The following is a 27,756-nucleotide window of genomic DNA, read 5'->3' as shown; positions in this document are numbered from 1 at the left end:
AGCAATCACGGCTTATTAGTAACTCTGCTCGTCCCCATCGCTGGCGACGAGTCAAAGACTGGATCTTGACACCTGCATCCCATCGACGAAAAGTACGAAAGGATGCAGAAGCAATGGATGCTGAGCGTTCAGTGATTGACTCCCACATCTTTCTTCGCCAACTGGAATGGAATATATTGCCACCGCTACTTTTATCTGCCGCGTTCCAATACGACGAGCACGGACATCGCATGGTCCCTGCTCTTGTATCACAGATCCACATCAGCGTCACTCGGCCCAATGATCCAACACGACGAAAGGGAAACCTGCTTCGGAGCACACGTAAGGTGCTTCGCAGAAAAGAAAAGGACGAGCAATTATTCAAAATTGTTGTCGAGTACGGAGACCCTACATTAAGCGCTGGTCATAAAATTCAATGGGTGGTGTATCGACGCTACTGGGATTTCTTACGGTTACACTATCAATTTGTCGGGCACGATCTTTTCAAAAAGCGGAACGTTGGTTTACCAAGACTACCACGATTACATCAAATCCATCGATCAAGACATAGTAACAGAACGTGGCAACGAGGGGATCTAGGCGAACGACGACGGCAGCAACAGCAGGAAGAGGGTTCTGGTGGGGTAGAGACATCGAATGCTGCTATGCGACGCTGGAGCAGCTTGGACATGGAGTTTAATTTCGGCCTAGAAAACGAATCGGATCCGGCACACTTGCCTGACATGATAGAAGATCCATCTATGCTCAAATACCGAGCGTTGGAGCGGTACCTGTATTCCCTCGCCCGTGCGCTCTGGATCTCCCCACAAATCAACAGGCTTTGCAAGTTTTTGGAAATATCCACACTTGGTCTGTACCTTTCCGTATCCGACCCCAATGGATATCATGGAAAAGAAGGCTATTTGACAATCGTTGATCGGACAGATCGTGAAATTGTGCGAACCCAGAGGGATGGTATATTCTGTGGATTACTCGCTCGCCAAGGAAGTAGACGGACACCGAAATGGTTCATCGTGCGAGAAAGTTACTTAATTGTCTGTGCTGGTGGGCCACATGAGGTAGAATACACAGAGAGTATTGCTGTTGACTTGTACTTTATAAAACAATAGTAACTTCTTTTTTTTCCAGACGGCCATTGAAGACGTATTTATGGTAGACAGTGCTTTTCAAGTGAAACAATTATCAGCAGAACAACAAAGGAAGGACAAGACACTACCATTACTTTCACGTGCGAGTAAATGGAAGCCAAGTCATACACTACGTATCAGTAACTTTCACTGCGTGTGGCATCTCAAGGCCAAAAACAGCCAACAAGGGCGACAATTTCTTGACTCTATCCAGTACATGGCCGAACAGTCGATTTGGTCACAAGAGCATCCATTCGGTAGCTATGCGCCTATACGTCATCACACATCTGCTTCGTGGTTTATCGACGGAAGGGACTATTTTTGGGAAGTTTCTTTGGCGCTCGAGAACGCTAAAGAATCCATTTACATTCACGATTGGTGGCTGGTAAGCTGAATTGATTTTTGTGTTTATTAGGATCCATTGTATTCTCGTTCATCTGGGAAAGGGAGCACTCACTAATAAATGCTGGTACTATTATATACTGTAATGTTATAATGTTGTGTCGTCTGTCGGTACTGCTGTACCAATCCTTATGTAGTCTCCAGTATGTACATCAGCAGAAAGATATTAATAATAGGTTGCACGTGTGACTGTTATGCTGACAATATGTAATTACTTCTCCCATACTCTTTCTTTCAGGAAGTGGTAAGTGAACTCAACAGAGCCGACAGTTGCAAGATTGTAAGGCTTAAAAACGCACCTGCGAAAATGATAACTCGTAGTATCTTCGACGCCCGGCGTCTGCCAACTATGAATGGAGACTGGATCGTGTCCTGCAACGAAAAGCACAGCAAGGAGTGAAGATTTACATTATCATATACAAAGAGGTAACATGCTGCGCATAGTTTTGGGGAAACTGAAACATGCAAAGGCCTTCTCCCATATAGAAACCGTATATGATGTTATATTCACACATTTAACAACTGACTGTTGCCCCATAACGATTCTGCATATTATTTTGTCGTCAGGTAGCGGTTGCATTACCACTATACTCACACTATTCAAAAAAGTACCTGCTATCCCTATCTCCAGACAATATCTATGTACAGCGGCATCCTTCGCGCGCCGCCGACATTTTCAACAAAAATAACGTTCTCTTCTGGGCCCACCACGAGAAGATATGCGTGGTTGACAATCTGGTGGCATTCATTGGTGGAATCGACCTCTGTTTTGGTCGATGGGATACATATCAACACGTTGTGGTCGACGATGGTGATCCAAGCTTGGCGCCAGACAACAAACATCCGCAAATATGGCCGGGAAAAGACTATTCCAATCCACGTATTCTTGATTTTCATACATTGGACAAGCCATTTGAGGATAACATGGATCGCACGAAATTACCACGGATGCCATGGCATGATGTATCATTGAAGATCACAGGCCAGCCTGCGCGCGATATCGCTCGCCACTTTGTACAGCGATGGAACTTTTTGCGGCGCAGCAAGGCAACACCTCCTAAACGTCCAACGCCGCTTCTCTTGGCGAAGCCCGATATATCCCCTTGTTTCTCCGTCAATCCCTCTACTGCTAGCACTACTCGCAATACGGGTGGTCGCGACAATCGTCATCATCATACGAGTGAAAGTCCCCGTGATGCGCAAAAAATGGGTCAATTGCCAGTATCCCACGTCTGTTGCATCCAACTGTTGCGCAGTGTCTCTCAATGGAGCCTTGGCATCCGAGATCATGTGGAGCAAAGCATCCAAAACGCCTATGTCGAAGTGATTGAAAACTCTGAACATTTCGTCTATATTGGTAAAGTGTTTTTGGTACTATTTTCTATTCTCGTCAGCGTATAGATGCACCAGTGACGCCTTATTAGTACTAAAGATACTAGTAAATTAACTCATGTACACGCATTATTTCAACGTGATATTTAGAGAATCAGTTTTTTATCACCTCAACACAATGTGGATCGACTAAAATTATGAATCGGATCGGCGACGCGTTGGTGAACCGTATTATCAGAGCTAAAGAAGAAAGGCTTCATTGGCGTGCAATCATTGTATTACCCCTTATCCCTGGATTTCAATCCGCAATCAATGATTCAGAGGGTTCGACTGTACGACTTATCATGCACTGCCAATATAAGTCAATTAATCGTGGACCACACTCTATTTTCGGCCGGCTCCGGTCGGCTGGTATTGATAATCCGGAAGAATACATTACGTTTTATGGACTCCGCAATTGGGGTGAGCTTGACGATGGTCAGTTGGTGACAGAGCAGGTGTATGTCCACGCGAAGGTAATAACGACACGTGTCAAGCTAGGTTTATTACCTTTTATGGGTGGGATAAAAAGGGAAATGAGTAATGGGGAGCTGACGAAAAGGGATAGTCAAGGAATATCATCATGCTTAACTCTTATACTGACTTTTGTATCAGGTTTTGATTGCCGACGATCGCACGGTCATCATCGGATCGGCAAACATCAACGAACGTTCGCAGCTCGGCAACCGTGACTCCGAAATAGCTGCATGCATCCATGACAACGAGATAGTTGCATCAACATTGCGAGGCGCCCCGGCCAAAGTGGGTGCGTTCGCGCAATCTTTACGGATGCGACTTATGAGTGAGCATCTTGGCCTGGATATTGAAAATGCATTGGAACAAAAGTCTGCTACTGTCAATAACGTTGATGGTGATCATAGCGATGATAAGAGTGAGGATGTTGCCGATAACGACAACAACAGCAGCAAAAAGCAATCGGAGACAGAGCAAGCAACACGTTCTGAAAGTGTGCAAGCTAATGCTTCTTTGTTTGGACGTCAGCACTTCGAGAAAAGTCAAAATCAAAATATCTACAAGGCTCCTGCAGTATGCACACGGCCACCGTGGGCACCTGCCTATACCAACAATGCCAACAATCTTGCCTCTTCATCACCATCATCACAAGCGCTACCTTCTTCTTCTCCAAGTACATCGACGGCAGCAAACAATAATAGTCTTAATATAACAGTGAATCATCGCAGATCTTCTTTTCCGAGGACAATGTCAAGAACAGCAGCAGAAGCACAGAAGAGCACGACTTCAAGTAGCTCAATTACATGCACACAAAAGCACGAGCAACATACACAATTCTGGGAAAAACTTTGTTGTGACCCTGATATTGATGGCACAGGGAGCGACAATGGTGATGAGCTCTTGGCTGGAAATAGCAGCAGCAACAACAACCGGGACTACATGCACAGGATATTGCGTGACCCGTTGGACTCGAAATTTATGAACGTATGGCATACCACTGCACGGCGTAACAGCCATTTGTTCCGATGCGCATTTTTGGTGATGCCCGATAACAATGTGCAGACATGGGACGACTACAACGAGTTTAATTATATTGCAAAGACCTGTCTTGGACGCAAAGATCCTGCAACAAGTGGAACGCATAAAGAAATGATGCTTTCAGGTGCGCGTCGTCGATACAGCCAAAATACCCATACTACTACAGGTAGTAATAGTAGCACGAGCAACAACAATGGCGCAGCAGCAGGTTCCAACCATGATACACAGCAACAACAACAGCAGCAGCAGCAGCAACGACTTTCATCATCATCCGACACGGGCGCAGAGCCAGCGCGTGCATACGAGTATTTATCTCGAGTTCAAGGGCACTTGGTCATTTGGCCTATTCATTTCTTGGAGGAAGAGGATGATCAAAACGAATTCTTACATAACAGGGATAAATTAGCTCCGTTAGAGATCTTTGATTAAAGAAGCATACTGTATACTTTGCATAAAGTGAATTTTTGTTTGCTGCTGTATGTATGCGTAGTTTATACTAGGTAGCAATAATCGTGTACATAGAAGTCGAAAATTCTATGTTTATTATGGAAGACTAGCTGGACCGGCGCCTATTGGCATGTGGTCACTTGCTCGAGGTACAGTTGTAGAGAAGGGATGTTGGTACTGTATATGAGGATGTGATTGCAATAACCGAGTAAAAAACCACCAGCAGGGGAAAAAGTTTTGCTAGCGGAAAATAGTACTATAAGTGTGGGTGGCAAAGAATATGGTGTACATATACCTATTAATGAGGATTTATAAGTATTAACTATACGTAATAAGGCATTAACTTTTAGTGCAACAAATCGGAAAGTCTTGCACGTCAGATACATATTGAATACTCCATGATAAACATTAGACAGTGCTACTTAATACGATCTGATAACCGAGAAAAAAAAAGTTATGTTTTTTTTATCATGATAGATAAATTTACACGAAGCACCACAGAAGGATTAAGAAAAGAGCAGAGAGAGAGTATATAAGAGATATGGGGCATACACATTGAAAAAAAAGTTTGACGGTAATATAGAAAATAGAAAAAGTGTGCTTGAGAAAAAATCAAAGTATTAAGTAAAAGTAAGAAGGCGGGGGAGGAAGATGATGATGGAGAGAAGAGCACCTAGGCGTGATGGTCCGTTAACAAGGGAAAAAACGTCTGAGCAGCGGTTGAGAGAGAGCAGGGCAGCAATCGATGAAGAAGAAGGACAAAGGCGAATATATAAAAAGGTGGTGAACAATAATGTAAAAAGAAAACGGAGCTAATAAGAACGAAGAACGGCACCGCATCTACCTATCAAAAGGATATGGTAGACACGTACACACATAACCGAATAATAAAAATAAAAATAAAGAGTTGGCAATAAGAGGGGCTGGGAAGGGGGAAACGAAACAGAGGGTATATGTATAATATAGATTATTTACGACTACTGCAGAGCATTTTTTATCATATATGATATAAACAAGATGTGTTTTGTTTTGGGTGCTTGGAAAACGGAAGAAGCCCTGCTGCACGGTCGCACGAAGATTGGAAAATAAAAAAGGATCTCCTCTCCAAGAAGAAAAAATAATCGTTTTTTTCATTGTTTTTTGTGTTATTTACGAGATAGGAATAATCGTTCGTCATTGTCAAAGGAGCTTAGAATTGACGTTGAGATTGACCGATGAAATCGATCGTATCAGATTGAGCCGTGGATGAGGCGTTGGATGAAGGAGGTAGTGGTGGTGATGGATGCTGCATATACATACTCTGAGGATAGCCAAGTATAGACGACGATGATGATATTGTTCTCGTTGATGACGACGATGGTGTTGTAGTTGTAGCGAACGGAGGAGTAGCTGCAGTCGAGTTTGTCGGTGAAACGGGTGATGATGTAGACGTTGAAGATGACGATGAAGATGACAAGAATGAAGACGAGGGTAAAGAAGAGGACTGGGAATATAACGGATGATGAAGCATCACAGCATCGCGACTTGCGCGGGGTCGCTGAAGAATTGTATTGGATGATTGACAATGTTCGTTACTGCTGTTATTGGTGACATACGACATGTTATTTTGTTGTTGTTGTGGTGGTGGTGGTGCATAGTAGTATGAACCCGTTGCTGCTACTGCTGCTGCTGTTGCTGTGGATACCGAAGCTGTCAATGTGACAGATGAATTGTTGCTATTCCGTTGTGGTTGTGGTTGTTCAAGTTGTCGTGATGGTGGCGGCTGTTGTTGCTCTTGTGGAGGAGTGGTTGTTGTCATAGGCAAAGTGCTTTCAGATGTGCCAGTATAACACATGGTGTTGTATGGAGGATGGTTCCCCGCATGCTCGTTGGCAGAGACATCAGTATAGCCCAAAGAAGTAATATCACATTGGGACAGCAATGTTGGGTGATGGTAAAGGGTGTTGGATGCCTCAAAGGAGACAGGAGGTATGCCAGAACACGAGGAAGCCGGTGGTGCTGCCGAAGAGGGTGTAACTTCGCCTCCACCACTAAAATCTACTGATACAGGCCCTGATGCTGGAGAGGGAGGAGATGCGGCGCCGACCGGTGCTGATGGTGGTGGTGAGGTGAAATACGGCTGTTGATAATGATGATGATGATGACTTCGGTCATTGTTCGGCCAAATTTGATGTTCGCTTCTGTTGGTCGTGCTAAGGTCATCGTCTTCAGTGGACGCAGATTTTAGCTCCATAGGAAGATATGAAAGGCTTGTCATTGGCGGTGGCTGCGTGCTGCAGCTGTTATTACCCCGTGCAGCAGCAGACATTGCGGTAGTGGAGTAATCTGGTGGTGTCCTTGGCAGGAGACCAATAGGCGGACTTGAACTTCCGTTACGTCGCGAGATACAGAAGGGGCAGTGCCGAACAAAGCGGGCGATTAATTCCTTAGGAATCCATGAGTATCGCCTCCGGACCTAGTGTTGTTGTAGTTGTGTTAGAGTGTTGTGTACAAAAGGGGGCAGGGGACGAAAGCATAGAAAGCTTAGAATCTCTAAATAACCTTTTATATGATTTGAGAACTACTTACCAATGCAGAAGTTTTATCTCGACCACCATGGTTTGCTTCCTTGTGAGCTCGCACAAGGATGGCATAGATCTCTTCGCGCATTGCAACGGGCTTATTGTCGTGACACACCACCTCAATGCCGCTGTATAATGGCACCAGCTGAAACATCTTCTTGACCCAGAATCGAAACTGAGCAGTTGATATGGCTGTGTTCCGGGGATCTTTCAGCACTCGGATGATCAGGGAGTATCGATGGCAGTCGATCAAGGCCTTGTCCCTTTTCTTCGATGAAAGGTTGTCTAGATATCCTTGAACAATAGACTCGAACTCTTCGCTGCTTGGAAACTGGTCCCTCTCTACAAGACCACCGCCTGCTGCTGCTTCCGTATCATCCATATGCGTGCTGTTGTCATGATAGACATTCGTGGTCAGTGGAGCATGCGTTGGCGCTGACAGTGCTACGGACGCATGGTCATGATCCATGCTACTATGGTGAGGATGTTGATGATAATTAGATTGTTGGTGTTGATGGTTGTGTGGATGCTGCTGCTGCTCCTGTTGATGCTGTTGATGCAAAGAGTACAGGCTGCTGCTTGGCGGGGTGGCCAAAGCGTCGGGGTGGTGGCCAATGCTGTTACCGTGGAGATAGTAGTAATTGGGTGGTGGAGGCAACGCACCGCCTCCGTTATTGTCATGATACTCTTGTCGAAACTGCTGTTGCTGGTGATGATGCTGTTCAATCTGCAGCATACTTGTGATTTAAACGTGAACAAGAAAGTAAAAAAATGGAAAGTCGTTGTCTGCTTTTTAAACAGGCTAAAGGAAATCTGTGTAGTTTGTGTGTGTCGCGGGTAGAAATAGGGAATCCTTCCTTGGGTACAATTAAAAGCAAATAGATCGAATCAGAACCGATGACAAGGAGAAAGCGACGAAGAGATAAGGCAATCCTTCAAAAACGTTACAGTAACGATAAGATGAAAAATACAAGAATAAAATGGAATACTCAAAACAAAAGCAAAAAATATACAAAGAGATGTAAAGTATATATATATATATATATATATGTGTGTGTGTGTGTATGAAAGAAAGAAAGGAAGAAGGGTAGACAGGAATGAAAAGTGCGTGCGTGTAGGTGAGGGTGTTTGAGCTACTAGGTTGTTGTTATGAGCCCGGCGGCAAATCTGTTCTTGTCAGAAAAGCTGATAGACTACTCGAAAGAAAAATGAAAAAGGGGGAGACCAAAAGTGGGTCCGAAAGAATGGACCCTTTTTATTGCTTGCGCTTTTTAATTGACACGCTAGGCATACGCATACGCATACGCACACTCACCCACCCGCTCTATACAAGCACACACGGCATGATTGCTAAGCACAACCGATCGCATTTTCTTTTTTTGGTCATGGTAGTGGAGCCACCACCGCGCTTCCTTAACCGAAAAGATCCCTCTTTTTGCTCTCTCTGTTCATCCGCCCTTTGCTTGTTGTGTTGTTTCTACTTTTATCTGCACTTATTATCATCATCATCATCACCTTCAACATCCTCCTCCTGCTTCTTCTCCTCCACGCCTCCCTCTTCTAGCACTCTCTTTTTCTCTGTCTCTCTCTCTCTCTCTGTGGATGCATCAGTTTCAAGTTATCACTATTCCAAGTAAGGCAGGGTGCTTCTCTATAGATAGCAAAGGTTTTTTGTTCTTCGTTGACTGATAGACTCTGACTGAGAAAGCACAGGAAAAAGCACGTTCCATAGATTAGGAAATGTAATGTATGCAGACGCATGAGTATAAACCAAAATTAAAGGACCCTGTTCCCCCTTTCACTGTGTTATTATTGCATATACATAACCCTGCTACAACGACATGATGATGGTAATCCTTTTTTTCTTTTACTTTTGTTCCTTCGGCTCCCAGAACGCACATTAACTAATAAGAGCAGTTCTCGGTAAAAAGACAAATAGGAGGTAGGATGAATCAAACATGTTCCAGGTCGAGGATCACGAAAAAGAAATGGTGGGTGCGTGCTTACTATGGGGGTCACTGGTCTTTATGTTTTATAATCGTATTCATTCTATTGCTGCTGCTGCTGCTGTTGTTGCTGTGTTGCATTTGAATGTTATTGATTGGGGCCGCCGATCCCCAACACCGATCAGAACTCAAAAGCTTTAGAATATGAATGATACGAAATAAACTGTAAAGCACCGTTAAACTTTGTCTCGCGCGCTCTGTCTGTCTCTTCTCTCTATCTGACTATTGTGCTCTGTGTGAGTGCATGTAGCCATTCCGAGCGATGGGACATGAGAGGGAGTTGGGTTAGGAGATGAAAAATGAAGAATAAAGGCATTGTTGCTAGCACATATTTCATCACTTTCGCTCAGATTACAGTAACAGTGCTCGTAATATACTAGCTAGCCGGTTTAGCATGGTAAACATAAATTTATAATTCATATGTAATTCGTTAAAGCACAATACTACAAAAGTTGAAAGAAGAACAAACAAAGTTTCCCTCCCTCGTCGTCATTTCACTACCTACTCCTCTTCAATGATTCTACATCTTTTTATTTCCTTCCTATCTTCAGTCTTGTATGACAATTTATTGCTTTCTGCATTTGACATTCGCTTTTAAACCGTTTACTATCCTGTAATCACTACTACTGCTACTATGCTAGCGTGCAAAATCGTACCACGGTTGTATCCTCGGTCTGTGCGGTGCTGACTGACTTAAAAAACGAAAACTACCAAACCTTAACGTGAATCGGATAGAGCATTTCCATTTGGTCCGGGCCACATGAGCCTTATTCATCGGCAGGTAAGAAGAAGCAAATATAGGACCAATCCGCTGCAACAGCCGAAGGAATAAAAAAAAATGAAGCACATGTACGAACGAGATGCTACTGCTGTCATCCATCATGATGGTGCATCGAATACGTCTAAAATAGATACCCATATACATGTACGATATGTAAACATCCCCTCCACTTTCTCGCCCCTCCCAAAACATCTACTTCCAAATAAGCGGCTACATATGTCAGTCATCCATCATCATTTAAGCGCACACTACTTTCTCTTTCTTTCCCCTTTCTGTATATTATCACTATCATTGCACGCGCAAGACACTGATACACGGTAATATCGTCAAAAAATAACACATCATGTGACCTGGTTGTAATGCGAATATTGGGGTACTTGGCAGGGGGATTGTTTGTCTCTTATGTTAAGTGAGTTTTATGAATGTAGATTTTCGAATTCAGATCAAAACAAAAAGAAACAAAACAAATCTCTTTTTTACTCAGGGTCACCATTACAAATAATATATCATTAGGTAAAGAGCATATATTATTTGTCTGTGCTAATATTCTACAGGTTTTTGGGCGACCGTTAAGGCGGCTGATAATAACCTTATTTTCTTTTCTTTTTTGTTTACGGGTGTATGTATCTGTGCAGTCTGTATTCATTGCCTTAATGATACCTTGTCAGCAAGAGCAGTAGTGGTAGTAGTAGTGGTTGTAGTAGCAGCAGCAATAGTCGCAGGTATAGTACTATTACTAAGGATTGGAGTTTGCTGACGTATGTACGAATGACGATGATTACGTTGAACGGTGCATATACATAAGCTCCTTGCTGCCGACTTGTCGGGTGCTTCTAGCAGTGTTATCATAACTATAGATGCGCTACGTAGATGAGACGTAATGATGGCACACGTGCTTCGGTACAAGTGCCTGTTTTGGCAGTAATAGCAGCAGTAGAGCTATTATTTAGAATAGCAACAATGGAAGAACATCTCCACATCATAACAAAGAATAACTTTTTTTGATGCTCTTTATGATTGATTGAATCATTCTATATGATGACGGTGCTCGGTCCGTCTTTTTCATGCGCTCGATTCACCTCATCAACATGCGTGTAGGTGTATAGAACACACATTATTAAATCAAATCGCTTGGTGCATTGACAATGATACAAGTGCATCCGAAGCGATCAAAGTGCTGTTTCACTGCAGACACACATACATATTACAGAGAGGAGTCCCGTCTTTTGTTGCTTCATTATCTACCTGCTATGGCACAGAAAAGGCTTTTCTGGTGGGGAGAGTGTTTAGGGAGAACAAGGAGAAAAGGGAGAGAGAAAGATAAGCGAGGGGAAAGGGGCGGCGGTGGAGAGTTGCATGGCTCTGTATCGGTCATGGAATTACCTTTTCCTAAACTTGGCCCTTTACGCACCATCCAAGATCTTCCAAAAGATCCTCGCGCGTAGTGGTGCATCATGTCGGCTTTATGTGTGGATTTGCGTGTCTACTTTGTTACATTTATTATTTAGCTTTTTATTCTTCTTCTTCTCAGCAGAGTGTCTCTAACAAAACTCGTATATAATCAAAGCTCTTGATTATTTTTTTTTCAATTGCACACAACAACAGCACACTGGATGTACAAAAACCTGTGACATCTAGAAGTAATACTTTCCTTTCAGAGAAGATATAAGGGGCTTGCTGGTCATCTAGCAGCTAGTTAACTTCATCGGATACCGTGCTAGTCATATGTCTCGGCAGCATCTACATTATGGGGAGGTTTGAAATAAACTTTTTCTTACTGCTGAGCGACTCCACCACGTGCTTTGTTAATGAGAGTATATAGCACCTTCACGTAATAAAGAAAATTTAGGCAGCCTGAAATGAGGCTTGAGAGCTATACCCGTAGTGGGGATTTTAATGAAGTGTAAAAAAAGGTTGATGTGCAAGAGACGATTACAATGCATACAGTGGTCCCCCGTAAAGATCAGCCATTAAGGGGGTTCTTGAAAGGCTGAAGATAATAAGGATTGGAAAAAAAGTGAGGGTCGGTTTTATATAGAGCCTGTATGCATTTCTAATTTTGAGGGTCTAACACAAGGGTTGATATTACTGAGGGTTGAATTTATCTGAGGGTGATCTTATCGGGGGGACCTTCGCATATTCGATGACGTTACCTTTATGTACACGAGGAAAGTTTTTAAAATTAGACACGATCAAAATCGCAACGGTTCGAAAAATAAGGTTGAACTTGATCAATTTAATCGGACGTCCTCTCTTTCCGAAATGTTATTTGGGCTACATACAATAATGAAAGGGACCTGGTGCTTAGGTTGCCAGGCCGTTAAAGCAACTCTCCTTTTGACAAGTGGGGGAATACTACTATTATTATTTTTTCCGGTGGAAAGTCTTTAGTAAATTAGCACAGTTTATGTTTAATGACGATGATGGCGCTCTAGGTTGCATTTGCCAGGAATGTCGACGTTGATGCTGTGGCTATGTACACTGGTTGCTAAGATGTATAGGTGTAATAGTTACGCTGTATCAGGCTTGAGTCTTGCTTGAGTCAAGTAAGCGGTTTGATGTGTCGAATGGTAACTTCTTCTACTTAACTTATATAATCGAAGAGTGTTATGTTCTGTATTACTTATTGTACTACCGATTGAAAAGTTCATAACATGGATCATTTGATGTCAAAACAATAGGATTCAGCGGTTAATTATACAAGACCTATCGAGAAGACAGGATAAATGTCAACAAGATTAACAAATCAGGCGATGTACTTGAAAAATGACTCTTTTATGAGTCTAATACAATGCTCAGATACCAGATAGAGTTTAAGAGCTAATGGATTCAGATACAATTAAAGTTTTACTGTTCAATAAAGTAATTTATTTTGGGCGAGATAGTTCTTGGAATCTTTTTTTTGTGCTAAGAAGGGTTCGGGTTGTTCACTACGTCGATGCTGCCAGAACTTTTTGTCACATCTCATTAAGATATTTAGGGAAACAAGAGAAATAGGTCGAGCATGTAGCATTTATTCACTTTAAAATGATTTTTCGTTTGAATGACTTAATGGCATATCGTGGCACATTCTAAATATCTTGGCTCGTTTCCATGTTGAAATGATCCATTCAACTTTCTACGCTGTATTATAGATTGCCTCACATACATATGCTGCTTAAGGTCTCCTCAGAAATAACCTTTCGCCCTGGCATATAGAAACATGTAAACACCGAGCAGAAGGACATTAGTTCGTATACAGCATTATCACAGTGTCGCCCAACAGCAGCACATAAACAACCAGCAGGTGGAATGGTCGTGATAAGATTAATATTATTACGATGCAGTAGTTAAACCCACGGCCAAACATCCTTTTTTTCTTTTAATATATTTAGGAGATCACACAGGTGGCACTCTGGACATTGCTAAGATAGGCCAATAATGTAGTTGAATAAGTACTGCAGTAGCTTTGTCTGGCAAATGGTGAAACGGGGGCAGCTTTGATATCTAGTAGTGTTTGTTGGTACTACAACACGTGGCGCAACAACAACAACAAACTTAAGCTTGCTTGTTTATCACCTCCTCCATTCATGATGGATTATAATTGCCTGATCGCTGTCACATTTACAGCTTTAAAAAATGGCCTTATTTTAAATTTAACGTTCCTCTTGTCTCATTCTTTTTCTCTCCCCCCCACTCCAACGAGGAACAATATAAGTTCTCTCGATATTCAATGCTAAGCACCCGTCGTGCTGTAAGAAAATATGTAGAAGTATTGGTGTATATGAAAGCACCAAAAACATAAATTGCCGGTACAGTGTAATAGTGGCGCTTGCATCAATTTTATATGTGTGATATTGTACGTGGCGCGTGATGATTACATAGAATTCATGATATATTAATTCATATATGTGATATCATAGCAAGTAGCGGCGTGGGCTACACCATTAGATAGAATTGCCGATGCTCATCACGTGTGTAGTTTCGAGAGAAGAACAATCCTAGCTGCTCTTGATAGGTCCGTCCATATGTCAAAGCTATATGCAATAAAACATTATACTGAATTCTTCATCACGTGCTGATAAGATCCAGACGTCACACGTGCGCTTTGATCCATCGAAATGCCCAACAATAACTTCAAGTAAAGTGCTTTTAGGATTGTAAAGTTCAGATGATTTTATTGAGGCTTTTAAAATGAGATTGTGTATATGCTATGCTATTTTTTTATGCGGGTGAAAGAAGAAAAAAATCAAAATTATATGTGTACATGGTTAAAACAGGAATAAATTGCAATTTGTATATAAAAAAAGGAAGAGTATAATAGATGTTAATAAACAGGACGGTATTGCCTGTCTTAATCATCCTTTTAATCACCACCGTCTTTGGCGTCGTCGTTTCTAGTAGTAGACTTTCTACCTTTTCTAGCGGCATGCTGCTTAGCCTGCTCGCGATCAGCCTCGACACGTTGCAAAAACGCGGGGATAGAATCCAAGAGCTGATGAAAGAACTTCAACTTGGCCGAGTGTTCATCACGGCCACCAGAGGATGACGCCAAAGTATGATCATCCGTACCCGTCATAGAAATGCTGCGGACCTTGCGTCGACTGTTAAGAATCATGGCATGGGACATGAACAAGTTCTGAAGCTCGGCAGTGCTGACTTGGTCATTAGGAATCATGTCCAAAAGTTTCTGTACAATTTCTTGGAGCTCGGGATCCTTGTTACCGTTCTCGTCGGCAAAGAAACGCCAGAACATGGATTCGGTTTGATAGCGATCAGAGAAGCCAAAATGAACCTTGGCATCTACTCGCCCGGGTCTCAAAAGTGCAGGAGTCAATTTGGCCATATCGTTACAGGTGAGAAAGACAACTATAAAGTTACACGTCATTTTTTTTTCTCTCTTGTTAGATACGCTCATATAGAAAACATACATTTCCCTTTGAAGGGTGTCAACAACACTTACGTGATCCTTCAGGACTAAAGACACCATCAAGTGCATTGAGAAGACCAGTGGCTGTCACCCGCTTTTCTGACTTTTTGCTGTCTTCCACTTCACCGTCATTGATTGTACAGTGGTCGATGTCTTCCATGACGACAATGCTGTTTTTGGGTGCTTCAACAAGCGCTTGAACGAAATCATCGTCGGTCATGGCAGTAGTAAGACTGATCAAGGCAACATTCATATGGACTTTGCTAGCCAACGACTGGATAAAGGAAGTCTTACCTAATATTGCATATACAATATAGAGCTTAGTATACCTGATTCCAAGTCCACGAATACAGTTAGCAATCTTACCAGTTCCAGGAGGACCATAGAGCAGATAGCCTCGTCGGTAAGGAATACCAGTCTTGATATACCATTGCTTTTGGGTACGGAACGTCATGAGATCTATAATTTATCATATTAAAGAAGGTTAGTACAGAAATATATAAACTCTTCGTTTAAAAGCGCAAAGTTATCTCTCTCACTATTTCCCACATTTCTTTACCTTCAAGCACTTCTTCCTTTTGATGCTCCTTCAGTACAACAGAATTGAAAGCACGGGGTTCCTTAGAGCAAAGCTCATCCCAGTTGAGTCCACCCCACCGATCACACTTGTACTTGTAAACAATGAGCTAATAGAAAACGTATGCAAGTGAGCACAGATTTTCTATTTTTGGATGTGCGCCCGCCCATGTTCTTTTACCCTCTATCTCCAAAAACCTCTAATCCGTATCTAATTACCTGTCCGCTCTTCTTTTCATAATACTCATCCAGCCATTCTTGAATAATGCTTTGTAAAAGCCTTAAATTACGACTTCGCATGCTATATGAAAATATAACAAGGGCGTATATCAGCTTGAAGATTCATATCCGTAACAAATCATTCAGAAACAAAAAAAGCCGAGATATTGACAACAAACCTTATGACCAAATGTTGATGGGTGCCACTTAAAGCCTCGAGAAGCTCCTCTGTGTCACCTCCCGATCTACCTCCAGACTTATCCCAAGGGGAATAGTTGTCGCGATTGATCCATAGCTTGAAACCTTTGTACTTTACAACCTGAAGACATCCACGTTCTGTTGAAAATAGAAGAAGCTATTTAGTATGTATGTACTAGATATTGATTTGACCGATATGAAACTGACGTACGTGGAATCAAGTTTAATCGCAGCGTCTTTTCCTCACAGCTGGTGGTTTTGTCCTGAACTGTATCGTAGTGGGTAACACCATTGACGTGCTTGAAACTTTTGATATCATTAAAGTTTTCCTTGACAAAAGTGTAGACTGGGTGGTAGATTGCTTCATCGTCATTGATCTCGATCGAAATGTATAAGAGTTGAGTAACAAAGTTCTCGAATCGGGTGGAAAAGGTCTGGAACATTGACAATAAGGTTGCTACAAGATATAAAGTAGCGCGTGTTAGTTCGCCTTTCCTTGGCACATGCGTTATTCAGAATAGCAAAAAAAAAAACCTTACGTCCTAAGCTCAGGAACAAGCCAACAAAGATAGCATCATTGGCAATGTAGCGTTTAATAACAGCAAGACCACGTTGACCGAAAAAGACTGTCCAGAAGGATTCGTCCGTGAGGATATCCACAAAGGAAGCTACGGTATCAAAGACATTGTGTAGATGGTGAAAGGATTCCCCGAACACAAACATGATAAAAAAAACAGAGTGGTAGTGAAGAAAGCGGAAGGAACGGGAGAAAGAGGCCTCTTTTATACTCTTCTGGTTTTGCGGGCTCTTGTTGCTTTTGATAATATGCTGCGGCGGTTGTCTTTATTCTTTGTTTAGCTGCGGAAAAACCAAGTTGATAGGATACTGACGTTAGGGTGGCGCATGACGTAAAACGAGTTCCGATCATCTTATTGTCGCGCAGTCTATTGTAAAGCGGCATGTAGTGTGTACTGGCGTTGAAGTGGCGCCCTGGAAAAAAAAAGGTGTAGAGTCCGATCATGTAAGTATATGTGTGTGTGTGTGTACCGCAGCTGCAACAGCTATACGACAACAAAACAAGGGGTAAATTGTGTCAAATGTGTTTTATGAGATGCACCGCCTTTACGTTGCACGGGACTAAGAACAGAATTTTGTTCTTATTCTGGTGTTTAATTTCGTTGCGAGGATACTTCTCCTGTGCAACGGTGACGCATACACGATTCGTTAGTACTTTAACGTACAGAAGCAGTATATTGAGTATATAATGGGCAGGTATAGCAACAGTACTTTGGAAGGCGGTAGTTGTAGTAGTAGGTGGCGATCTTCATCCGCAGCAGCAAATAATTCGGGCGGATGCCTATATTTGTATACTGCCACTCACCACCCTTCTTTGTGCATCCTGCACTGTTACTTGGCATTTCAGAATATATATGAATTTAATATTCAATATGAGAGCGTAAGATAACAAAAAGTGGATACAATGGTGCAAGGTGTGTCTACACTGATCAACCATTATAAATGGACTCCTATAACAGTAGGAGGCCGGGGGCCCCCGGGGGGGGTGTTTGCGAGATGATAGATCTCTGAGTGCCTTATTAGAATGCTGCGCCATTCTCACATTCAGCCTAGTCACCTGTTTTTAACTGTTTTATTGTTTTTTACAATCCAATTAATTCACCTGAAGGTGTTTTTTCCGCTTTGCTGGGACATAGAATCCTGCAGAGAAATCACCAAAAAAAAAGAGTGGAGAGATTCTTGGAAAACACACACACACACACACACGCACACCTTTCCAACCAAACCTTTCCCAATACCTCACCTTCTACTAAACCCAATCACCCTCTCCAACACTCCACCCCTCCGCAATTTCAGCCACGACAAAATGATGAAAGGATTGAAAGGCGTGGTACGCGATCGGTTTTCAATTCGTTCTTTTTCTTTATAATATCATTACTACTATTTGCTACTACTGCCCTTGTAGGCTCACTTGTCTCTTTTGCTCCATCGTCGTCATTCTTTAATATTTTATCTGCTGACCCTCCCCATGCACTCAAATTCTAGCTTTCTAGGAGCAAATCTCAACATCAAAGTGACTCGAAATCTCGAACAAAGCAGCAACAACGATCTTCAGTATCCGGTCAACCACAAAAATCGTCGTCTACACCCTCTAAACCCCAAACACAATCTCCATCAACAACAACGACGACGACGACACATTTAAATAATGAGACAACTAGTCCACAGCAACAAGAACAGCAGCAGCAGCAACAGTCGCTACAACAACAACATCACCAACAACAGGTAGAATACACTAGCCTATTTTACACACACACACACACACACATACGAAGCAGACGTGGCCCTATTCTAGCCACCTACTATCACCTCCTCATACAACTCTCCTTTTTTTTCTCTGTTGTTGTTGTTAATGTAGCATCTACCACCAAAACCCATCATGGGAAACAAGGTGCTGGATTTACCAAAGTCTGGTAGCAGCGTCAACCGGCTTCACCAAGGCATGCCCAAAGATACTATTCCAGTTGTCAAGACACCAAGACGCCAACGATCCTCGCGCTTTTTTGCACAGGATAATAAGGTTGAGCTGGAACAATACCCCCGTTTCAGCGGTTAGTATTAAGATAGATGGAGAGAGATAGGGTAGTGATGGTGATAAATAGAGAGAGAGAGAGAGAGAGAGAGCGCACGCGTGTGCAAGCACTTGCAGAGATGATGATGATCGTGATAGTGTTGGTATAGTGATATATTAGTGCCACGATCACGTTGTTGTTATGCGTCTCGTTTCTCTCTCATTCTCTCCCTGATTTACAATTGCTAAGCATTGTATGCATTTGGTTTGTCATGTAGAGGTGCCACCGGCACAACGGCCGCAGTTATTCTTACGGAAGCTAAGCCAGTGCCAGACCATGTTTGATTTCAATGATCCGTCGTTTGATCTACGGGGAAAGGAGATAAAGCGCCAAGCGTTGCAGGAAATGTTAGAGTATGTTGCTACGACGCGTGGAGTCATTACAGATTCGCTTTATCCGGATGTGATCCGAATGGTAAGTAGATACCTGCATATTACATGTGTGCGAGTGTGCTTTACACATTGTATACCCACACCCTTACAGTACCTTTTTATCTTTTTTTCTGCTTCCCTTGGACAACTCCTCCCCACCATCCCGAATGGACGAGGAGGAGGAGGTTGGGGGTCGGGTGGGTGGGGGGGGGGGCGGGGATATATGTTGTTGTTTTATGGAATTGCTAAGAAAGAACAATCTATTTTATGCACGTCCCCGTCTCGCGTTTACCGTATGTGTGTGTGTATGTGTGTACTATGCATATATAGTTTACTGTGAACACATTCCGGTCCATCTCGCCGCAAGTAAAAACAGTAGCCGAAGGTGCAGATGCCGAGGAAGAAGAGCCTGTCTTTGAAGTGGCGTGGCCCCATCTGCAACTCGTCTATGAGTTTTTCTTGAGATTCGTCGAATCACCCGATTTTAATACACATGTTGCGAAAAAGTATATTGATCAGAAGTTTATTTTGCAGGTATGGTTTTTTTTCTTTCTTTGCTCTCAGCACATGCCCCTCCACGCTTACTTTTTCTTTTGTTATAAACAAACAATGCAAATCTGCAATTGTATGGGATTACACTGAATTATCTCTTCCTCACTCACTGACTAATATTGTTCCTGTTATTCTACAAACACCCCTCCTCACCCACATTTCACGTTCCTCGCCTCCTCCTTATCCAACCCTCGTACGATTCTCCTCATGTAGCTACTCGAATTGTTTGACAGTGAAGACCCGCGCGAACGAGACTTTTTGAAAACAACACTGCATCGAATCTACGGTAAATTTTTGGGGTTACGAGCCTTCATACGACGCTCTATCAGCAATATATTCTTCCAATTCATTTACGAGACGGAAAAGTTTAATGGTATTGCCGAATTGTTGGAGATCATGGGAAGGTAAGGAGGTTTTAGTTGTTCCTTTGACGTCTTTTTTATGGAGTTAGATTTACAACTGTGTAATCACAATCTCTTATGCTAGCATCATCAATGGATTTGCTTTACCGCTGAAGGACGAGCACAAGGTGTTTTTGTTCCGTGTCTTAATACCTCTGCACAAGCCGTCGCCACTATCGTTATATCACCCTCAGCTCGCATATTGTGTGGTTCAATTCCTGGAGAAAGATCCAACATTAACTGCCGAGGTAATTGGGAAGAAAATAGCTACATGTATAGGTACTGATGATCTTCTTTTCCTCTTGTAATGTGCTTATAGATTGTTCAAGGATTGCTACGATACTGGCCCAAAGTGAATAGTGCCAAAGAAGTGATGTTTTTGACCGAGATGGAAGAGATTTTGGATATTACGGATGCGGTAGAATTTCGAAAGATCATGGCACCTTTATTCCAAAAGATTGGACAGTGCGTTTCCAGCTCCCATTTTCAGGTATCATATCCGTTGTGTTTTCTCTCTTAATCTCTTTCCGCGCATGTTTTTCACCTATAAAAACACGCCTTCTAGGTTGCAGAGCGAGCCTTATACTATTGGAATAATGAATATATCGTAAACCTGATGAGCGATAATATCGACACCATTATGCCAGTGGTATTTCCCGCTTTATATCGACATGCCAAAGTGCACTGGAATAGGTAAGGAAAACGGTTCTCTCTCTTTGTTGAAAGGTGGGGTCAAAACAGAGTACTGATACTAGCAAATTTAAATCTCAGGATAATCCATGAACTTGTTTCCGACGCACTAAGGATTATGATGGAATTGAATCCCACCTTATTCGATCAATGTTTAAAGAAATACATCAAAGACGATGAAGAGTAAGTCTGGGAAGAAGGATTTCTCGAGAGATATAATTACCTGGAAGAAGGAGGTCAAAAGACTAGAACGTGTCGTTGGTAGAGTTGGTTCACAATGAACTAAACAACATAATAATAGAGCACAAGACCGAATCCAGGAAAAGGAAGAAATTTGGAGACGTTTGAGATTACAAGCAGAAGAAGCACGAACCCGATCACCTACCACTATTAATTCTACAAATGATATCGCTGGCACAGTAAGTTTCGCTAAAGGTTGAATAATAAGGGGTGGAGATGATGGGTGAGTGGGTATATATGTGCAAGTGGAGAGTGTAAATCAGTAGTAAGTTTTTTGCTTATCTATTAGCGTAAAGGCGAATAATATTAGTTCTACCATCACTACTTCTACTACGTCCGCTATACCAACAACAGCAACAACAGCCGCTGCCGCCGCCGCTGCAATAAATGATACAAATGACACCCATAGTAACAACAACAACAACAACAACACCAATCAGACCTCTGAAATCATTACCGATACCCCTCCATCTACTACTACTGTCGCTAGTACCGCGACCACCGCTACCATCACCATCACCACCACCGCCGCCGCCGCCGCTGGAGAAAAGTCACATGATATACCTGACACAGGAAACTCGTCTGATGATTCTGATACTTGTTCGTGGCATAGTTATTTAGAATAAATTCCACACAATGATTTTAGACAGTGTAAAAACAATGAACACGAGGCGTGGTAAAATTAACGCGACAAAAAAGAAAAAAGATTGAATTAAAGGTGACCCTTTCTACTCTACATGCTGTACATAAGAAGATACACGCATGTATGCATGAAACCTCGATCTATTAGACTTGTGTCCATTCCTACATACTTATTGCCATCACACCGTCGTATATATGATACAGGTGAATCTTGCACCTTATTTCTGTTGATAACTAGCTTCTCAGTATTACATTAGACTTTTTTAAAAAAAGGTTCCCGACCACTTTCATGTCAAATATTCGAGCGATGCATAGTGGAAACAGTTGATGTATTCTTGCATTGCATGTAGTATCTAACGTCTGCACATACTGTAGCTGACTCCGTCATTATCTGACAGTATCCCGTAAAGATATACATTCCTACAAGGAGGTCAATGTATGCAATGCAGAGAGGTCTCGTTGAGCAAATATTATGCTCACATGATTGTAGCTGGAGTTTGGCAAAGAGACTAAGCCGACGAGACAGTGCTCGACTGTTTGGCCAAGTCGATATAATAGTGGCACATATACGATTGCTGCGTGCGACTGTAATATACACACAGATACATGGTGGATCAAGTATTTTTTATATTCTGTATTACTCATAGCTATTGCAGCAGGGTCCATGGTGTTGTAGGCAATGATTGCATCCAAAGTACTCACGAAAGGATACGCGCAAGTGAATGGATCTGTTTCCATCGCCCGTGTGTAACTGATGATGACGGCGAAAGAGAGAGAGAGAGAGGGAAAAAAGCGCAGCATAAAAACAGGGAAAAACTACCTCCGCCCTATACTCAGAGCCACAGCTAATACACACAGATATTACAACGCACCTTGCATCTCCCTCTCTCCCCCACACTTTTTCCAAATACGTATTTGGCATAGACTGTTCACCCACCTCCCTGGAGAACCAAACGGTTTGTAGAACGCGGGTTGATATATCTATTTTTTCTGAACTGGCGACGAAAACACAATATACAAGACATCTAACAATGATCCATCCTGGTTTCCAGGAATCCCAACAACCAACGGCGGCAACAACTCTTCTTCTTCTTCCTCCTTCTCTGCTCCTACTTTCCTAGAGGCTAACCAAACCGACCACACACACATACACAATGGACGACCCCAACGATTTCGACAATGACGATTCATCCGTAGCCGCCACCAGCACGAAGCCTGTTAAGCACAGTGGCCGGAAAAAGATCAAGATTGAGTACATTCAAGATAAGAACAGACGTCATATCACTTTTTCCAAGCGCAAGGCCGGTATTATGAAAAAGGTATATTTTTCTTTTTGTGTTTTTGAAAGAAGAATATGAGGGTGGGGAAGGGAGGGGGAGTTTGGGTTGGGGCAAGTAAGAGAGAAAAAGAAAAAACGACAAGCTAAACACACACTCCCCCTTATCGTGGAATCGGTTGACTGTGGTTTATCGAAGAGAAGGCTTACGAGCTCTCTACGTTGACGGGCACTCAAGTGCTGCTGCTTATCGTCTCGGAGACAGGATTGGTGTACACGTTCACGACTCCCAAGCTGCAGCCGATGGTGACGAAACCGGAAGGAAAGAATTTGATTCAAACCTGTTTAAACGCTCCCGACCCTATTCCAAACGACGTCGCTTCGTCGTCATCGGTGAGTAATTTTTTACCTTGGGTGTTCCTGCATGATTTTTTCCATTTCGTTGTTTGCTCACATTTCGTATCCATACCGACTGCCTTCTTGAACGCCATAGGTACGTGGCGATGCAGACGAGGAGAGTAGCATTGCTTCGCCGCGACCCACAACTGTGATGCCAAAGGCGGCCATGAATGTAAGTTTAAATACATGGAACGTGGGTAAAAAAAAAAAAACGCTGGCTTACAAAAAAAGACCTTTTTTGCTGTATCTTTCTAGGCTTCGCCCAACACTGTACCTTTGGCACATCCACCACCACCACCGCAACAGCAGCAACAACAACAACAACCGATACAGGACAGCAATATTGCTTACGCTTCGTCTTCGCCTTATATGATGGGCGGTGGCTCCAATTCGCGCTATGACACCGGGTATCCAAGTGGTGGGCCAGCTCCTGCTTCGTCCTATGCTAACTCAACTCCCTTATACCAACCTCACCAACCGTACAGCAACATGTCTGGTGGCGGTAACAGTGGCTACCCCACTTCTTTACAGCATTCTGGCATGGCACCGGCAGGTGCTTACTGGGTGTCTCCTTCTTCGGTGGCTACATCTTCGGCGCAATATCCAGACATGAAACCGCCTGTGGATCCTCTCGGCCGAGTTAAGCGCGAGTAATCTTCTATCTTTCTTACTACATGCTATGTCTTTCTATCTCTCTCTCTTTCTCTTACAAGCCAATACTATTAGTTCCATACGTACGTTCCTATATTATATCTCACCCCGTTTTCTCTGTACTACCCCAATGTATATCTTAACAACTGCTCCCTTCCCCACCCAGATCACCCACAAACGAACTACCTTATACTATTTGAATCTGATCGACTATGTTCATGGTATGTGTTCATGGTTGTTTGTTTAATCATGAAAGAAAAAAAAATATTGACAACTACATGGCTTGCTTTTTTATGTTACATGACAATGAGAGAGAGAAAGAGAGAATGTACGAAAGGATATATGGCTTTTTATATGCAGGAAGGATGTAAAGGATGGAGAATTAGAAACGCAAGTCCCAGCCAATCTTGGGACCAAGCTCGGGAAGGACTTCTGCAACAGTGTGCATGTCCTTGTCACCTCTACCAGAGAGACATACAATGATGTCCTGGTCCTTGGGGAGCTTCGCTGCCTCTTCAATGGCATGGTACAAGGCGTGCGATGATTCGAGAGCAGGAATGATACCTTCCAACTGCGTAAGCTTACGGAAACCAATCAATGCCTCGGCATCGTCGGCCACACGATACTCAGCTCTGCCGGAATCCTTGAGAAAAGCGTGTTCAGGACCAACACCGGGATAATCCAAGCCAGCGCTCACGGAGTGGGTCTCGATGATCTGGCCCTTTTCGTCCTGGAGCAGGTAGGTACGTGTGCCGTGCAACACACCGGGTGTGCCCTTGGTCAGAGTAGCCGAGTGAAGAGCCGTGTTGACACCACTGCCACCGGCTTCGACACCAATAATGCGGACAGACTTGTCTTCGACGAATGGATGGAACATGCCAATAGCATTGGAACCGCCGCCAACACAGGCAACAATGACATCGGGCAACTTGCCTGCCTTTTCTTGCAGCTGTCTCTTGGATTCGCTACCAATGACAGACTGGAAGTGGCGGACGATCATGGGGAAAGGATGGGGACCGATGGCGGAACCGACCAAGTAGTGCGTGGTAGACACATTGGTGACCCAGTCACGCATAGCTTCGTTGATGGCATCCTTCAAGGTACGCGAGCCGCTGCCAACAGGCACAACAGTAGCGCCTAACATGCGCATACGGAAAACGTTCAGCGCCTGGCGTCTGCAGTCCTCTTCGCCCATGTAGACAACACATTCCATGCCAAACTTGGCACAGACAGTAGCTGTGGCAACACCGTGTTGACCAGCGCCGGTCTCTGCAATGATACGCTTCTTGCCCAAGCGCTTGGCAAGCAAGATTTGGCCGACAGCATTGTTGATCTTATGTGCACCCGTGTGGTTCAAATCCTCACGCTTGAGCCAGATGCGAGCACCGCCAGCGCTTTCGGTCAGACGATCAGCAAGCTGCAGACGCGAAGGACGGGCAATGTAGTCATAGTACGATTCGAATTCGGCAGTGAATTCAGGATCGTTGATGGCGTCAATGAAGCACCGTTCAAGTTGAGTGAGACAGTCGACGAGAATTTCTGGCACATACGCGCCACCAAAGTCACCGAAACGCGTGGTCAGTTCGTAAAAGCTCTTGAGTTCCTTGCCAACAACAATGCCCTTGCCGGCCACATCGCTCACTTCGAGATCGGCTTGGGGCTGCACGGCAGCAGCAGCCAGTTCAACAGGCTTGCGGCCGCATACTTCAGAGCAGTACTGTTCGACAACTTGAGCAACGTCCTTTTTGGCTTCCACGGCTTCGCGGATCACAGTAATGATACGTGAGCCAATGACGACACCGTCACCGTGAGCAGCGACCGTTTCGAAATGCTCGCGCGTAGACACGCCAAAGCCAATGGCCAAGGGCACGTCTGTGAACTTTTTGATACGGGCCATGAGCTCAGGCAAGGACTGGCTGACTTCTTTGGTGGCGCCCGTGACGCCAAGACGAGATACGACGTACATCCACGAATCGGCGACTTCGGCCAACATGGGAATTCGGCTGTCGACGGTCGAGGGGGCAACGAGTGGAACAAATGAAAGACCGTACTTTAAGCAGACGTTGCGGAAGGTGTGTGATTCCTCTGGTGGTAAGTCGACCATAATGTATCCGTTCACGCCGGCTTCTTTACAGTCGCGTACAAGGTTTTCTTCGCCATATGCAAGGACAGGGTTGTAGTAGCCCATGAATACCACGGGAACGGTCAGTCCACGAGCGCGTGCGTCGCGTACCATTTGCAGACACATGGTAACGTCGGTTTTGTGTTTTAAGGATTCCTGTTTTTCAAACGACGTGTGAGCTCGCCTTTCCCTTTATACACACTTTTTTTTTCCTAACGCCATGCTGTTATGTTTACTTACAGTGTTTGCATATTGAATTGTGGGGCCATCGGCTAAAGGATCGGTGAAAGGGACGCCTGAAAAAAGTGCAAAAAGTTTAGCAACTTGTTGTCAGTTGTCAAGTACAGGCCTCATAATCTTACCAAGTTCAATCAAGTCGGATCCACCACGTTGCAGAGACAGCAAGACTTCAACGGATGTTGCTGGATCAGGATAACCAGCTGTGACAAAAGTGACAAATGCAGGGCGATCTATAAACGTTCCGCGTTGACAGTGAGGATGCGAAAAAAAAAAAGGGAGGAAACACGTTTAGAAACTTGTATTCCACAATTGGGTTTTATCTTAATATTCCACGTACTTTCCGCCTTGGCAGTAGCGAATGCTTCACGAAGACCAGCAGACATATTTGTGTTTAGTTAGAGTGATAAAGTGCAAGAAGAAGGGCGACGTATAGAAATGGGGGAAAGAGAGAGAGAGAAGGCATCAATGACTCTGCCATCTTATAGGTTTTACTCATATTTTTGAAACGCCGAAGATGTGACCGCAACCGCTCTGCAATCTCCTGGAGGCCGATTAACGATTTTAAGTCCTCACTACCGGGCAACATGTGTCACCATCGCATGACCCAATTTTTGTCTCTAATTTATGCATGACAAAAGTGATTTCTTGAATAAAGCTCGAATAAAGTATTCTTCTCTTAAGTGGTAATAGTGCTTTCATTCTCTTCTCCCCAACAATTGCATGTCGTGGTGGACTTACTCAATTCATCTATTCTGCTGAGATTCATTTAGTAAGATGGTCTTTTATTAGTCAACATACATACATCAAGTTCATCATGTACCTGTATCACACAAGACACCGATCTAAATCTATCCCACCTTTTTCTTCATCGACTGCCATTTACTTGCTACTATGTGTGTCTTCAACACCAATAGCGTATACAGTTTGCGGATGCATAATCCTAACGTATATTGCATCACCTGTTTGAAGATGATGTCCCTCCTCGCTGATAGAGCTGCGGTATCGTGTTGGACAATCAATAGTTAAAAGAATTCTTATTTTGACTGGCGAAACGTACAAGATTGACTTATAACTAGCATCCTCATATTGCTGCCGCACTTACTGGATCTCTGGTGCTGTACTGCAAATTGACAGGTGTTTCTGCTTCTTGTTGGTCAATGCATTTTTTCTACGTCAAAAGGTAGACGAGAACCTATCAATATCGAATCATATTGGTTCTGGCGTTGCATCAAGTGCTTAACACAGTAGCAACATACAACTGCAATCTTGGTATAACTAGATTCTCTATAAACACATGTGTATGTATCAGAAACAACTTCATTGTGCTTTTCTGCTTAGTAGGCATCAGGCTCAGTATGCTGTACAATCCGCACACTAATTTTTTTTTCAATCCCGAATAAAGATTTGTCGCGTCG

General features: G+C 43.3%; 6 protein-coding genes across 6 annotated transcripts; 3 read left to right on the top strand and 3 right to left on the bottom strand.

Moving 5' to 3' along the window:
* Nucleotides 1-755: 755 nt before the first annotated feature.
* BDB00DRAFT_731172 (uncharacterized protein) lies at nt 756-4,451 on the top strand (the record flags this gene model as incomplete). The annotated part of the gene is made up of 8 exons (XM_053118316.1): nt 756-1,058; nt 1,129-1,512; nt 1,851-1,955; nt 2,097-2,634; nt 2,752-2,886; nt 3,012-3,376; nt 3,516-3,889; nt 4,295-4,451. Coding segments are annotated over 8 exons (2,361 nt in total), but the record flags the coding sequence as incomplete, so codon positions are not given.
* Nucleotides 4,452-7,224: 2,773 nt separating this feature from the next.
* On the bottom strand, nt 7,225-7,802 carry BDB00DRAFT_766068 (uncharacterized protein; the record flags this gene model as incomplete). The annotated part of the gene is made up of 2 exons (XM_053119562.1): nt 7,225-7,314; nt 7,428-7,802. Coding segments are annotated over 2 exons (465 nt in total), but the record flags the coding sequence as incomplete, so codon positions are not given.
* Nucleotides 7,803-14,552: 6,750 nt separating this feature from the next.
* Nucleotides 14,553-16,832, bottom strand: BDB00DRAFT_873727 (P-loop containing nucleoside triphosphate hydrolase protein; the record flags this gene model as incomplete). Its single annotated transcript, XM_053127132.1, has 8 exons — nt 14,553-15,055; nt 15,150-15,410; nt 15,483-15,575; nt 15,676-15,802; nt 15,912-15,993; nt 16,091-16,247; nt 16,321-16,566; nt 16,649-16,832. 8 exons carry the CDS (start codon nt 16,830-16,832, stop codon nt 14,553-14,555), a joined length of 1,653 nt encoding a protein of 550 aa, XP_052978352.1.
* Nucleotides 16,833-18,564: 1,732 nt separating this feature from the next.
* Nucleotides 18,565-20,958, top strand: BDB00DRAFT_766025 (protein phosphatase 2A regulatory B subunit; the record flags this gene model as incomplete). Its single annotated transcript, XM_053119560.1, has 8 exons — nt 18,565-18,736; nt 18,975-19,171; nt 19,459-19,662; nt 19,894-20,084; nt 20,167-20,329; nt 20,401-20,571; nt 20,647-20,774; nt 20,853-20,958. The coding sequence occupies 8 exons, from the start codon at nt 18,565-18,567 to the stop codon at nt 20,956-20,958; spliced, it is 1,332 nt and encodes a 443-aa protein (XP_052978351.1).
* A 1,526-nt stretch (nt 20,959-22,484) lies between these two features.
* Nucleotides 22,485-24,201, top strand: BDB00DRAFT_830147 (uncharacterized protein). Its single transcript, XM_053124007.1, has 4 exons — nt 22,485-22,972; nt 23,134-23,322; nt 23,423-23,500; nt 23,584-24,201. The coding sequence occupies exons 1-4, from the start codon at nt 22,808-22,810 to the stop codon at nt 23,980-23,982; spliced, it is 831 nt and encodes a 276-aa protein (XP_052978350.1). The 5' UTR covers nt 22,485-22,807; the 3' UTR covers nt 23,983-24,201.
* Nucleotides 24,202-26,857, bottom strand: BDB00DRAFT_830145 (tryptophan synthase beta subunit-like PLP-dependent enzyme). The gene is made up of 4 exons (XM_053124006.1): nt 26,679-26,857; nt 26,464-26,571; nt 26,342-26,397; nt 24,202-26,257 (listed from the first exon to the last, which is right to left on the bottom strand). The coding sequence occupies exons 1-4, from the start codon at nt 26,722-26,724 to the stop codon at nt 24,362-24,364; spliced, it is 2,106 nt and encodes a 701-aa protein (XP_052978349.1). The 5' UTR covers nt 26,725-26,857; the 3' UTR covers nt 24,202-24,361.
* Nucleotides 26,858-27,756: the final 899 nt, after the last annotated feature.

The sequence above is a fragment of the Zychaea mexicana genome (assembly GCF_025766255.1).
Source record: "Zychaea mexicana strain RSA 1403 chromosome Unknown BDB00scaffold_51, whole genome shotgun sequence".
Lineage (NCBI taxonomy): Eukaryota > Fungi > Mucoromycota > Mucoromycetes > Mucorales > Lichtheimiaceae > Zychaea > Zychaea mexicana.
Note: the sequence above shows the minus strand (reverse complement) of the source record. Positions and strands in the feature narration are given on the sequence as shown.